Source organism: Indicator indicator, chromosome 33 (genome assembly GCF_027791375.1).
Source record: "Indicator indicator isolate 239-I01 chromosome 33, UM_Iind_1.1, whole genome shotgun sequence".
In the NCBI taxonomy this organism is placed as follows: domain Eukaryota; kingdom Metazoa; phylum Chordata; class Aves; order Piciformes; family Indicatoridae; genus Indicator; species Indicator indicator.
In genome coordinates this window covers 974880-987411 of record NC_072042.1, presented here as the reverse complement: position 1 = coordinate 987411, position 12532 = coordinate 974880, and the positions used below count along the sequence as shown (strand labels likewise).

The following is a 12532-nucleotide window of genomic DNA, read 5'->3' as shown; positions in this document are numbered from 1 at the left end:
TGATTGTGTGAAGTGTCCAAGGGTACTCCCAGCCTGTGCAGGTCATTGTGCTTTCTATCCAGCTCTGTGCTTTTCCACCAAGATGGGTTTCCGCCATGGCTCAACTAGGAAATGTTCTCAACTATGCTAAGTGAACTTCCTGTGTTCCAGTTTGTGTTTGTGGCCTCTGCAGACAGACAGCATAACATGGCACTTCTTGTTTAGGAGTCAAAATTCTATCTAGTGACTTATTGGCATCTTCAAGAGATTTTGATTCCAAAACAAGAACTGCCAGGTTAGACTACACGGACACAAAGTGGAACACAGGAAGTTCCACCTCAACAGGAGGAGGGCTTCTTTACTGTGAGGGTGCTGGAGCCCTGGAGCAGGCTGGCCAGTGAGGTTGTGGATTCTCCTCTGGAGAGATTCCAAACCCACCTGGATGTGTTCCTGTGTGGCCTGCCCTGGGTGATTTTGCTTTGGCCAGGAGGGCTGGACTGGATGATCTCTGGAGATGGCTTCCAACCCCTACCATCCCAGGATTCTGTGAGCTGCTCCCACAATAATCTAGACCAGGGATGTGTTCCAGCACCATTTTTTAGCATGGCACTGTTGGATCAGGTGAGGAACAGGCAGAGCTTGCAGCAAAGAACAGGCTGTGCCAGCTCCTGTTCCTCTCTGGGTGTTGAACCTGTCTCTAAACCAGACATATGTCAACCCTGCTGCCTGCACCTTCTCACCACCTCACTCTTTCTGGTCATCTTAACTCCCATCCTCAGGCTTTTTCAACCCACCCTGCTGCTGTGTGAAGAACTGACTGAGTTAAAAGAAGTGACTGGGGGTCAGAGAATTAGGATGAAAAAGGTGGCAAGAAGCAGGTCTACAAGCTTTGGGTATCAAGACTGAATCACTATTAGATACAAGTAAGTATCACTGAACTCTCCTGGAAATCCTGTGCCTTCACAAATGCCCTGAAGCTTTTCACCCCCTCCAGGACAGCCACTGAGTTACCAATAACAGGTACCTGGGGAACAGATCACCTAGGAAACTGCTGTGGAGAGGAACCAACACCAACCTTCCAAGGCTGCTCCCCTGCCTGCAGGGGTTGCAACTAGATGATCTTTAAGGTTCTTTCCAAGCTAACCCATTCTATGAATCTACGGACATCACTCCAGAGCTCTGGCAGAGGCCTCTTCCCCTTCCTGCAGGGCTCGGGATCCCTCTGCTGGCCACAGACTGCAAGATGCCTGCAGTATGGTTTGTCCTGGGTAGGACAAAGTCCTCCCAGAGAAATCTTCTTATCACATGGGAACCTCCCACCTGAAAGGCCAACATGAGGCAGAGAGGACAAATCACCTGGAAAAAAAACAAGCTGCAAGGAGTCTCTGCGAAGGAAGGAAGAACCTTCAAGGCAAGAAACCTTCTCCTGGCAGCCACCAGTGTCTGAAATTAAAATGACAAAGGAGAGACTGAGTGACCTGCACTCCTCTGCCATCAGTGTCTGAAGGAAGCTCCTGTGCAGCAATGCTGTATGAGAGTTAAGTACCTGGTATCAGCCTAATTATAGAATCATAGAATTGTCAGGGTTGGAAGAGACCTCAAGGCTCATCCAGCTCCAATCCCCCTGCCATGGGCAGGGACACCTCACACTACAGCAGGTTGCTCACAGCCACATCCAGCCTGGCCTTAAAAATCTCCAGGGATGAGGCTTCCACCACCTCCTTGAGCAACCTCTTCCAGTCTCTCACCACCCTCATGGGGAACAACTTCTTCCTAACATCCAATCTGAATCTCCCCATTTTTAGTTTTGCTCCATTCCCCCCAGTCCTATCACTACTGGATACCCTAAAAATTCCCTCCCCAGCTTTCTTGTAGCCCCCTTCAGATCCTGGAAGGCCACAAGAAGGTCTCCTTGGAGCCTTCTCTTCTCCAGACTGCACAACCCCAACTCTCTCAGTCTGTCTCCATGTCTCTGGCCACATATGTTGTGACTTCTGCAGAGTGACTGCCAAGTGTCCTCTTTCCTGAGGAGAAGGAGACTGAGAGCTCCTTATTCACATCATCTTAAGCTGTCCTGCCAGTGGTGTGGCCATCACCTTCTTAAAGTCTTTTCCAACCTTGATGACTGATTCTATGATTCTCTGTCTACCTGACTTCTTAACTGAGCCAGCACTCCAGAAGGTGACCAAACGATACTCCTGCTGGAGGAAGGCCCAGGACAGTCAAGGGACCAGTGAAGCACCTCGCAGGTGAAGGAACCCAAGAGGGACAGGGTAAGCACTGACAGTTTGCCATGGCACTGGAAGAGCTCAGCATCACAGCTTCTTTCTGAGGGCCTGGAGCAAACAGGAGTCACAGCACTGCCAAGCTGAGGTGAAGAACCAGCTCCTGAGCATCTATAAATGGCTGCAAGAAAAGGCTTTGGCACTCTGCTATCACCTGGCCATTATCTTGTAGTTAAGAGGGAAAGCAGAGTTTGTACAGAACCAGTCCTCTCTGTCAGAGGTTTTCTGAGAAAACCCTTCTGGTCTTACTGGAGATTCCAAGTAACCCATGGCAGTGACTCCTCCTTCTACCCACCTCTGATGGAGATGCTGGCTGCAGGACTCCCCAGGATGATCAACCTCATACTGGGAATGAAGAGATTGTGTGGAGGACAAGTTTCTTAAATCAAGTGCTTCTGAAACCCACTTGTTAACCACCAGACCTTGGAGTGCCTCAAGCTCCTTTATTCCAGCATGTGGCTGGGAATCCAGTGACCTGGCCAGAGCCCTGACTCCAGTGGGATCTCACCTACAACCACAATGCACCAGCTCCTTGTTCAGGAGAAGTTCAGAGGCTGGAAGCTCCTGAAGCACTTGAGGACATCAGGGTAAAGGGACAAAAACCTCAAAGAAGGGACAGGACTCATGTAAGATGTTGGCACTGATGATTCCTCCTGTGTCCTCAGCCAGCACAAACTTCACAAGGGCGGTCTGCAGTGTGGATAGCAACCCTTTGTCTGCACAGAACTGGACTAGGTATTAAGAAGAAATTGGTTGCAGTGAGGGTGGGGAGACACTGAAACAGGTTGCCCAGAGAGGCTGTGGATGTCTCCTAACCTGGAGGCATTCAAGGCCAGGCTGGATGAGGCCTTGAGCAACCTGGGTTGGTGCAATTTGTCCCTGCCTGTGGCAGGGGGGTTGGAACTGGATGATCTTTTCAAGTCTCTTCCAACCCAACCCATTCTGTGAATCTATGAAATCTCTGAATCTCGACTCTGTGTCTGCACAGTGGATCAGAGCCCAGCTTTGGGACAGCACTGAGATTCCTACTGTGCCAGCACCATGCTGCCCATGCACAGCACTCTGCACCAACACAGGACAGCAAGGCTGTGCTGTACAGAGGACACCTGGGCTGTGCTGCTTCTCCCTCTGAACACATCAACCATGTTTCCTTTAAAGTGTCCAGGATTTGCCAGGACAGATCTGTTTCTGGGCAGGACAAAGCACAGAGACTCTGCCCAAGGTGGGCAGGCTCACACCAAAGCCCTAACAACCCAGTGCTTGCTACTCTGTGCTGGTCACTCAGCTTCTCAGTGCTTGCTGGGGCCCTGGAGTCAGACCTCAACCTGCAAGATTTGGGTGGGAACCAAAGAAGGACAAGGAAAGGACGAGTCAAAAAGGAAACAGAGGAAGAAAACACCAAGGCTGCTGTCTTGAAAATGAAGTGCTGCTTAAACAAGCTTCCAGGGGACTTCCCCAGGGCCCTCAAACTGCTCTTCAAGTTCAGGAGCTCACAGCAATGGGGACACAAGGAAGATGAGAAGGTGTCTCTGAGAAAGCAGGCAGAGGAGAGTCCCTGCTGCCCTCCCCTTAGAAGGCTCAGCACCCACCCAGCCATGGGGACTCTCTTCCCTCCCTGGAGCTGGCAAGAGCAGGATTCTACAGCCCCTGGGACATCCCTTAAGGGTCACTGTCCCATTCTGTCACCCTGTGTCAGGTGTGCCCAGAGAGACACAGCCCTCCAGCCCTCCCAGTTGGTCACAGCTAACTGGTTACCAACTCTCCAGTCAGTTTTCTCCCTCACATAAATCCCATTCCCAGTGATCCTGCCTTCAAATGACAGCACAGGGCAGCTCCCTCCCAGGCAGCTCCTGCAGCAATACCATACCATACAATTAAAATAATTACTGCTCCTCTTCACATCCCCACCCCTATCCCAGAATGGGAAAACTCTGAACTGGACATATTCAGCCCCAGACTGCAGGGGTTTAACTGGGACCACACCAGCTAGAGAGAGAAGGGCTGACAAAATCTGCTTGTGGGGCTCCAGGAATGGATCTGAGGTGGAACCTGGCTAAAAGTCAATTACTTTGTGATGTAGAATTCTAATATTTTGGTCAATAGTATAGGGAAAAAAAAAAAAAAAAAAGAGGGGGTCCTGCTGGTTTTAGCACCCAAAAGTGCAAGTTTGTTTACAGCTGCTTTACTCTGCCTAAGCAGAGCTGCTCAGTGCCTACACCTCTGAGTTTAGAGTGTGTATTTAGCTCAGCCTCCTCCTCCTCCTCCTCCTCCTCCAGCAGCTCCTGTTGTAAGAAGTGGCTGCTTAGTTATTTCAGGTACTTGTGATTGCCCAGACATCTCACAAGGTCACTTCACACCACCAGAAACCCCCCAGCCTGCTCAACACAGAGCCATTTTTCACCTCTGTGAGCTCTCAGAAAGCTGAGTCTTGACACACAACATCAACCCTCCCCATGACTGACTGGGGCTGGCAGGAGACGTGACAAAGTCAAAGCCACAACTCACACCACCTTCAACTGGAGATCTGCTGACTGCCAGCTAGATTCAGTGCCAACTTCTCAGGTTATTGTGTAACCCTGAAATCAAAGCTACTCCAAGGGCCTCCCCCAGGTTGGCTCACCCCCACATAATGCAGAGGTGGGACTTGGCTCTAAACCCAACTGCTCTGACTCCTCTTTTTGCAGACACCACCTTTGGCTGTTCCCATCTCTCCATTTTTAGGTATTTAGAAACCCTCCTCATCCTCTTTATCACAAACTACTTCTGGTATCATTCCAAACACAAACAGAGCCAGCCTCAAGCTTCTTGTAAGGACATGCAATGCCTGGGCTGGTTTTAGAGCAGTAAAACTTATTTAGAGCATTAAAAGTTGTTTTATAACCAAAGAAAACTGCACCTTTTTTTTTAACACCATCTTGCATTAGAGGTGAAAGAGAAACTGAAAAAAAAAAGTGAAAGGACCTTTTAGGGATTTCAAGGTGAAAGCCACAGAAAGAGATGAGGTTGTTCTTGCAGCAGGGTCTGGAGAACAGGGCTGGTGAGGAGCAGCTGAGGGAGCTGGGGGTGTTTAGTCTGGAGAAGAGGAAGCTGAGGGGAGACCTCACTGCTCTCTACAGCTCCGTGAAAGGAGGCTGGAGCCAGGTGGGGGTTGGTCTCTTCTCCAGAGGAAGAAGTGATAGGATGAGAGGAAATGGCCTCAAGTTGAACCAGGAGAGGTTTAGGTTGGGCATCAGAAGAAATTTCTTCACTGAAATGGCTCTCAAAGCCTGGCACAGGCTGCCCAGGGAGGTGGTTGAATCCCCACCCCTGGAGGTTTCAAAGAGGCAGAGATGTGGTGCTGAAGACCACGATTTAGCCCCAGACTTGGCAGAATTAAGAGAATGTTTGGACTGGACAACCTGAAAACCCAGACAACTCTGGGATTCTGTGACTCTCAAGCACACAGTCAGCTATGGGGGAACCCTGTCTACAAGGAGAGGACTCTGTGTGTCAGGATGTGAAGGCCACACAAACTGCTGTGGGGCACAGCTCACTGCTGCAGATGGTAACTCCACTGTCTGCCCAGAGTTTGTGCTCTAACAGATTGACCTTTCTCTGGTCCACTTTTTAGGATTCATTCTTTTGTTTGCCTGCAGGGGCAACAGCCTTTCTCCCATGCTAGATCTTCTCAGTCTTCTGCATTAATTTATTGTAGCTCTTTAACTGTCAGCTTAAGGACTGCATAGCTGCATAAATAAAGTTGAAACCTTCCCATTCTATTAAAGCTCCAACACAGGAAGGTGGTAAATCTGAACTCCAGCTCAAAAAAATTCATATTTATTCTTGTTCCAAGCTAACCTTTAGCCAACATCAAATTTATCACACATGGATGTAATAAACATGATAAATCTGAGCAGTGTGGATATGCATGGAGAGCTGTTCTGGAAACCAAAAGTTGTGTTCAAGGCAGACAACATACATCACAGAACCAGAAGAGGGTTTTTTTGGAGCATGTACTAAATTCTCTGCTGCAAAAGCAACAACCAACCTGTCTTGTTTGCTGGTGAGGCCTGGGAATGAACACTTCAGGAGGTGCAGATGAGCACTGTGCTATTCATGGAATGGTTTGGGTTGGAAGGGACAACAAAGATCACCCATGGGCAGGGACACCTCCCACCAGCCCAGGTTGCTCAAGGCCTCATCCAACCTGGTCTTGAACACCTCCAGGAGGAGGCATCCACAACCTCTCTGGGCAGCCTGTTCCAGTATCTCACCATCCTCACTGTCAGGAATTTCTTCCTAATCTCCAGCCTGTATCTCCTCTCCTCAAGCTCTAATCCATCCCCTCTCATCCTATCACTACATCATTTAATACTTACTTTAGTTTTAAGATTTACTCTGTTCTATACAGAAGCTCTAGGCCAACCAGCAGCTCTTCCAGAAGATGAAGCCTGCATAAAGCAATGCCTGTTCCAAAAAGGAAGGTCCTTCTCATGCACTAATGTGCCACACTGAAGGGAGATTTTCAGAAGCAAACTCTCAGAACTGTCAGCTGCCAGCCAAGCACTGCTCCAGACACCAGAGCATATTTTGGTTAAAAGAAGAAACTGGATCCTCAGCTCATGAATTTATTGCTGACAGCTCCAGGGGTGTTTTAAAGCACCTGACACATCGAAGGCTCAGCCCTAGGTGTCTGTTCTGTTCAGGGAGAACAAATAATTGGTGCTGGGACCCAGACCTGTGTGAGGCAACGTTCACCCTGCACTTGGCAATGTCACCCATAGCTGAGACATGAGGAAAGGAGGAAGCAACAGAGAAACCTTCCTGTGTGACAGCTGAGGGACAACCACCTCACAGATGTGCCACAGCTCCTGCTTCACCTGGTGAAGGCCAGGACCCTGCCAGAGGACTAAGAGCAGCAATGAGGCTGCAGGTATGGACCCAGCAGCAAGGTGCTCACTGTCCCAGGGGAGAGCAGAGCAGTGACCTGAGGGCTGGGACAGTGAGGCTGTGGCTCTTACCCAGGTTCAGACTTGAAGATGATCCATGTGAAGATAAGGAAGGTGGTGGAGTCTGCGAGTGGCCAGGTCCTTGGCTGGGCAGAGGCATTCCCACAGGTCCAGGAGAAGAGGAAAAGCCAAGGCCATTATAAAAACTGTGTCCTATGGGTGTCAAACTGCTGGATGTCCTCTTGTACAGGTCACTGCTCCCTGTCAGGGAGTCTCGGCGGGAGCCACTGCCCGTGTTGGAGTTCGCAACTGAAAAGAGGAAGAGAAGAACATTGGTTGATGGCCACAAGCTGCCCCAGACAAGTACAACAGCACCTACTTAACAACCTCATTGCACCAGGCTGCTCTTTTCCTGAAGGTTCTGCCTGTGCCCCAATGAAATGCAGTAATTAAAACCATGTTGTTAACCATCAAGCAGAAATCCTTGGTTTAAAAAGTAAACTTGAACCCTGCCGCTGCATTTCTAGCTCTGGAGTTTTCATACTGCTAGCAGGTGGAGAAACACAGCTCCAAACATTTACCAGCAAGATCAAGATAAGAATCTACCTCAAGGAAGTGAGAGAGCAAAACAGATTCACAGATTGCACTGGATTGGAAGGGACTCTCAAAAGGTGATCTTGTCGAACCCCACTGCTATCACCAGGGACACCTCCAAGTAGAGCAAGAAACGACACAGAGCTGTTGGCTTTTGGACACCAACACTTGATGCTTTGCCTCTGAACCCTCAGTGCTTTGCCTGTGAACCCTCAGGTGAGGGTTTATCCACTTCAAAGCTCTTTTTCCCCTTTAAGGGACACTCAAAGATCATCTTGTCCAACCCCACTGCTGTCAGCAGGGACACCTCTAATTAGAGCAGGGAAGGACAGGGAGCTGCTGGCTTACTGACACCACCACTTGGTGCTTTGCCTCTGAACCCTCAGGTGAAGGTTTGTGCACTTCAAAGCTCTTTTTCCCTTGGTTTAACAGAAGATATTAGATTGCTCCACAAGCACAGCCTGGTGTTTATTCTTTGGCCATTAGAGCTCAGACAAATCCAAGAGGAGATTTTATCTCTCCATGTTTACTCAAGGCATACAAGCTGCAGGTACATTCACTTGAAATCCTTCTGCTCACCTTTCATTAGGCTAGGAGACAGCTCCTGTTTGCAGCAGGCTTTATTGAGATGGAAATCATGATTCAATTTCACAGAAACCCAGCATTTATTTAGTGGTTTGGGGTTTTTTTTTGGTTTTTTTTTTTTTTTGAAGGGTTGTCTTGACAATCAAACACAAACTCTTTAAGTGCTCTGTCAACTCCAGGCAAAAAGAAGAAATAAATAAAAATAATCAATTTTGCATTAAAAGCTTGTTTAACAAACAGTGAAATTGTTAACTGGGGTGAATTAATCATTTCTCATGACTGCACACAAGCTCTAGAAGCAACAGCCTCCTGCTTTTATTCATTGATTGAAGGAAAACAGGTTTGTGCATCTTGGCAGTGAGCAAACTAGTAATTGAATTAAATTAGCTAAACAAACTGAAGTGAGGGAAGCAAATGCTGTGTTTAGCTGAGGTGGTTCAACTTCTCAGGCTGGCTTGAAAGGAAAATATTTAGAATCAGTTTTGTTTAACATTGGGATCTGCTGCAGTGAGAGTGTGTCCCTCAGACTGGTCTGAAGAAGCAGGTTCAAAGGGCATGTTTTAACTTGCCCTTCACACTGATGAAAGCAGGAGAGAGTTCAGGAGGTAATTACTACCTCTGAAACTAAGCAGTAATTAAAACAATTGTTCTGCTTCACAAAAACAAACCTAAGGAAAAAAAACAGACCCACAGTCAAGAGAACAGGAGGAGAAAGTTCTTTGGTGTGAGGGTGCTGGAGCTCTGGAGCAGGCTGCCCTGAGAGGTTGTGGAGTCTCCTTCTCTGGAGACTTTCAAGGCCCATCTGGATGCATTCCTGTGTGACCTGCCCTAGGTGACCCAGCCCTGGCAGGGAGGTTCCAACCTCTACCATTCTATGATTGTGGTTTGGATTTATTCTGTAAGAAAACCTCTTTGTCTCCAGCTACTCAACAAACAAATCCAAACAAAAGATGTATTTAACATTTCCTGAGATGGGGTTTGGTGGAAGGTAGAAACAATTCCAGAATCAAGCATGGAAACCACCTTGGATCAGCTCTTTAAGAACGATGAAAATTACTGGGCCATTACCCTGAGGCAAGAGTCAGCAGATCCATAGAACCACAGAGTGGGTTGGGTTGGAAGGGAACTTAGAGGTCATCTTGCTCCAACCCCCCCCTGCCATGGGCAGGGACACCTCCCACTGGACCAGGTTCCCTGTCTCTCCTGAACTGGAAAGCCCAGCACTGCACTCAGTACTCCCAATGTGACCTCACCAGGGCAAAGGGGGTCGAGAACCTCCCTCAACCTGCTGGCCACATTCTTCTTGATGCCCCCCTGGATGCCATTGGCCTTCTTTGTCCATGAGGACACACTGCTCTTCATGGGGGCAACTTGTTGTCCCCCATCATTCCACAGAGCTGCTTCCCAGCAGGTCACCCCTCACCTATACTGCTGCAGGAGGTTGTTCCTCCCCAGGTGCAGGACCTTACACTCGCCCTAGCTGAATTTCATGAGATTCCTCTCCCCAAACACTCCAGCCTGGCCAGGTGTGGCTGGATGGCAGCACAACCTGACATGGTGCCAGCCACTCCTCCCAGTGTTGTGTCATCAGCAAACTGGCTGAGGATCCACTCTGTCCTTCATCCAGGTCACTGATGAAGATGTTGAACAAGAATGACCCTTGAGGAAACACCACACCACCAGAGGCCTCCACCTGGACTCTGTGCCACTGATTACAAGCCCTTCTCCCCCACAGAAGCTGCTTGCTTACCTGCTGTCCCAAACCCTCCCAGCGCAGAGCCCAGCGTGGCTCCCAAAGAGCTGCTGCTTCCGAAGCCTAGGGAGGTGTTGGCAGGCTGGGCAGAGCCCTGGGAGAAGAGCGAGCTGCTCTGGGAATTACTGCTGAGGGAGTTGTTGCCGTAGAAGGAGCTGGATGCCAGGTTGTTGGTGGGCTGCTGCTGGGGCTGGGGCTGGGGCTGCTGAGTTCCTAGGGGGCGAAATGGTCCATTCGTGGTTCCTGCCAGGCCACCTGCGGCACCGTTGGCTGAAGCTGCAGCTGCTGCGACCGCTGGGGAGACAGGAACGGGAATCACAGACTGGGAACACCATGGAATCACAGAATGGGCTGGGAAGGACCTTAAGGATCATCTAGTTCTAACCCCCCTGCCATGGACAGGCACAACTCCTGCTATACCAGGTTGCTCAAGGCCTCATCCAACCTGGCCTTCAACACTACACTGCCAGGCTTGGAGCCTCCACAGCTCCTCTGGGCAACCTGCTCCAGTGCCTCACCATCCCCATGAGCAACCATTTCTTCCTGATGTCTCATCTAAACCCAGCTTCTTCCAGTCTGAAGCCATCAACCCTTGGCCTTGTATCTTCTCCAAGCCCCTCTAATTTAACACTCCCATGTGCAGCAGGGAGACCTTCTGCCTTTATACATAACTCTGAACATCTGAATTCCCTCATGGACCTTCACCCCTTACAGAGAAAGGCCTTCAAAGCTGTTCCAGCCTGGCCAGAAGAGGTGCTCTTCCCAACACAAACATCAACAGGGAGTGAAGTTTGGTACATTGCCTTTTCCAGCCTGATACAAAGGCCAGTTCTCAGCTGCATCCAGCTCCTTCCGGTTTCATAGCAGCTTGCAAGTTAAAACTTCACAGCTTCCTTTTATTTACTATAGATTTGTTTCTTCCCTCTCAGAATGAAAATCTCCCTTTCACCTCAGACCCTCCAGGAAGTCTCTTGGCTTTGTATCTGAGATCTCCCTTTCACCTCCCTGATTTTGCATCTGAGCCCCACCAGCCTTGTACAGAGCCGCTGAAGGCCACCACCCACCAGGGCTGATCGCTGCTGCTTGGATTAGGGGAGCTCCCAAGATCAGACACAAAACCCTTCCCTCTCTCCCAAGATCTTAGATTCAAATCGATCCAGCCACACATCTCCCAACAGCCAATTAAGAAACACAAGTCTGGAAAGAAGCAGAATTGTCCTTTAGCAGATGAGACACAACCCTGTGGTGCTCGGAACATCAAAACCCAACTGCTGTTGGTTTGCAGCCAGTTCCAAAGTAAAAGAAAAAGCAAAATAAACAAGAGCTACAAGGAAACAATTAGAAGGCTCGTTTCATCATCTGCTACTAACCCTGCAGACTGCTTACACACACAGATTTGGGCTGGAGAAGTCCTTTTAAAGCCTTGAACTGCCAGAGAACCCCAATAAAACACAGAACACCTCAGGGCAAAGGCTGGGCACAGAGAATTTTAAGTGAGGTGATCACCTGGGAGCTCTATACAGGCTTAACCTTTTATTAGGTGGGAAACTGGCTGCCAGCAGACAAATAACTGCCCTAAAACTCTGCAAAACAAAGGAGTCTAGGTGGTGGTGCCTCTGGGAGAACGTTCTGGAGGCTCAGCCCACAGTGAGCACAAAGGATGCTCTCAACAACAATCCCACAGTGGATCTCAGTGAGGGCAAGTTTGTGTCATCATTGCCAGCAGAACCCAGAGGACTTCAAAGCTACCCTCCAGCAGGGATGGGGCAAATTGTCACTTGAAAAGGCTTGGACTCACCTGCTTGTGCTGCTGAGGAGCTGATGATGACTGGAGCAGGGGCTACCAGACGGACAGGGGCCCCCAGGCCATTCCTGGCCCCTGCGTTCACCACCAGAGCACCGGTTTGGTCGTAGTAAGCAGCAGGAGCCAGCACAGGGTAACCTGAAGGAGCAGAGCAGAGGGGCAGAGGTGAGGCAACAAGCAGTACAACACATGGTGGATCAGTTGTGTTCAGGAGTACAGTGCAAGAGGAATTTTTAAAGGAAAACCTGAAAAAATGGGGTTGGTGTTGCTGCTCTTGAAGCAAACCCAAAGCCATGTTAACAACCTACGGCTTGACACTAGTGAGACAATCAGGTAGAGAAGGCTTTTTTCCTGCTCTCAAACCTACTCTACACCAGCACTGTCCTTAGTGTCAATTCAGTTACACAGATTTAAAAGGTCTCCAAAATGCAAAAGCTTTTTTTAAGTCAGGCCTCTCTTATATGCCCCTCCAGCTCTTCCACTGCTGGAGGTGGTCAATGTGTGAGGAAGCAAGACATGGAGCTTCAAGTGATGTGGTTTTGATGGTATCAAACATATTACTAAGTATCAATAAAACCTCTTACAATATGCTGCCCATCCACAC

General features: G+C 49.2%; 1 protein-coding gene across 2 annotated transcripts in view; it reads right to left on the bottom strand.

Moving 5' to 3' along the window:
- PUM1 (pumilio RNA binding family member 1) overlaps window positions 1-12532 on the bottom strand; it is a 90708-nt gene that overhangs the window by 17369 nt on the left and 60807 nt on the right. For both annotated transcript variants that reach the window (XM_054395399.1, XM_054395401.1), the window contains exons 11-13: window positions 11923-12066; window positions 10122-10418; window positions 7265-7501 (exon numbers count right to left, since the gene is read on the bottom strand). In XM_054395399.1, the coding sequence (XP_054251374.1) occupies window positions 7265-7501; window positions 10122-10418; window positions 11923-12066 (678 nt within the window). The remainder of the gene's footprint in view (window positions 1-7264; window positions 7502-10121; window positions 10419-11922; window positions 12067-12532) is intronic.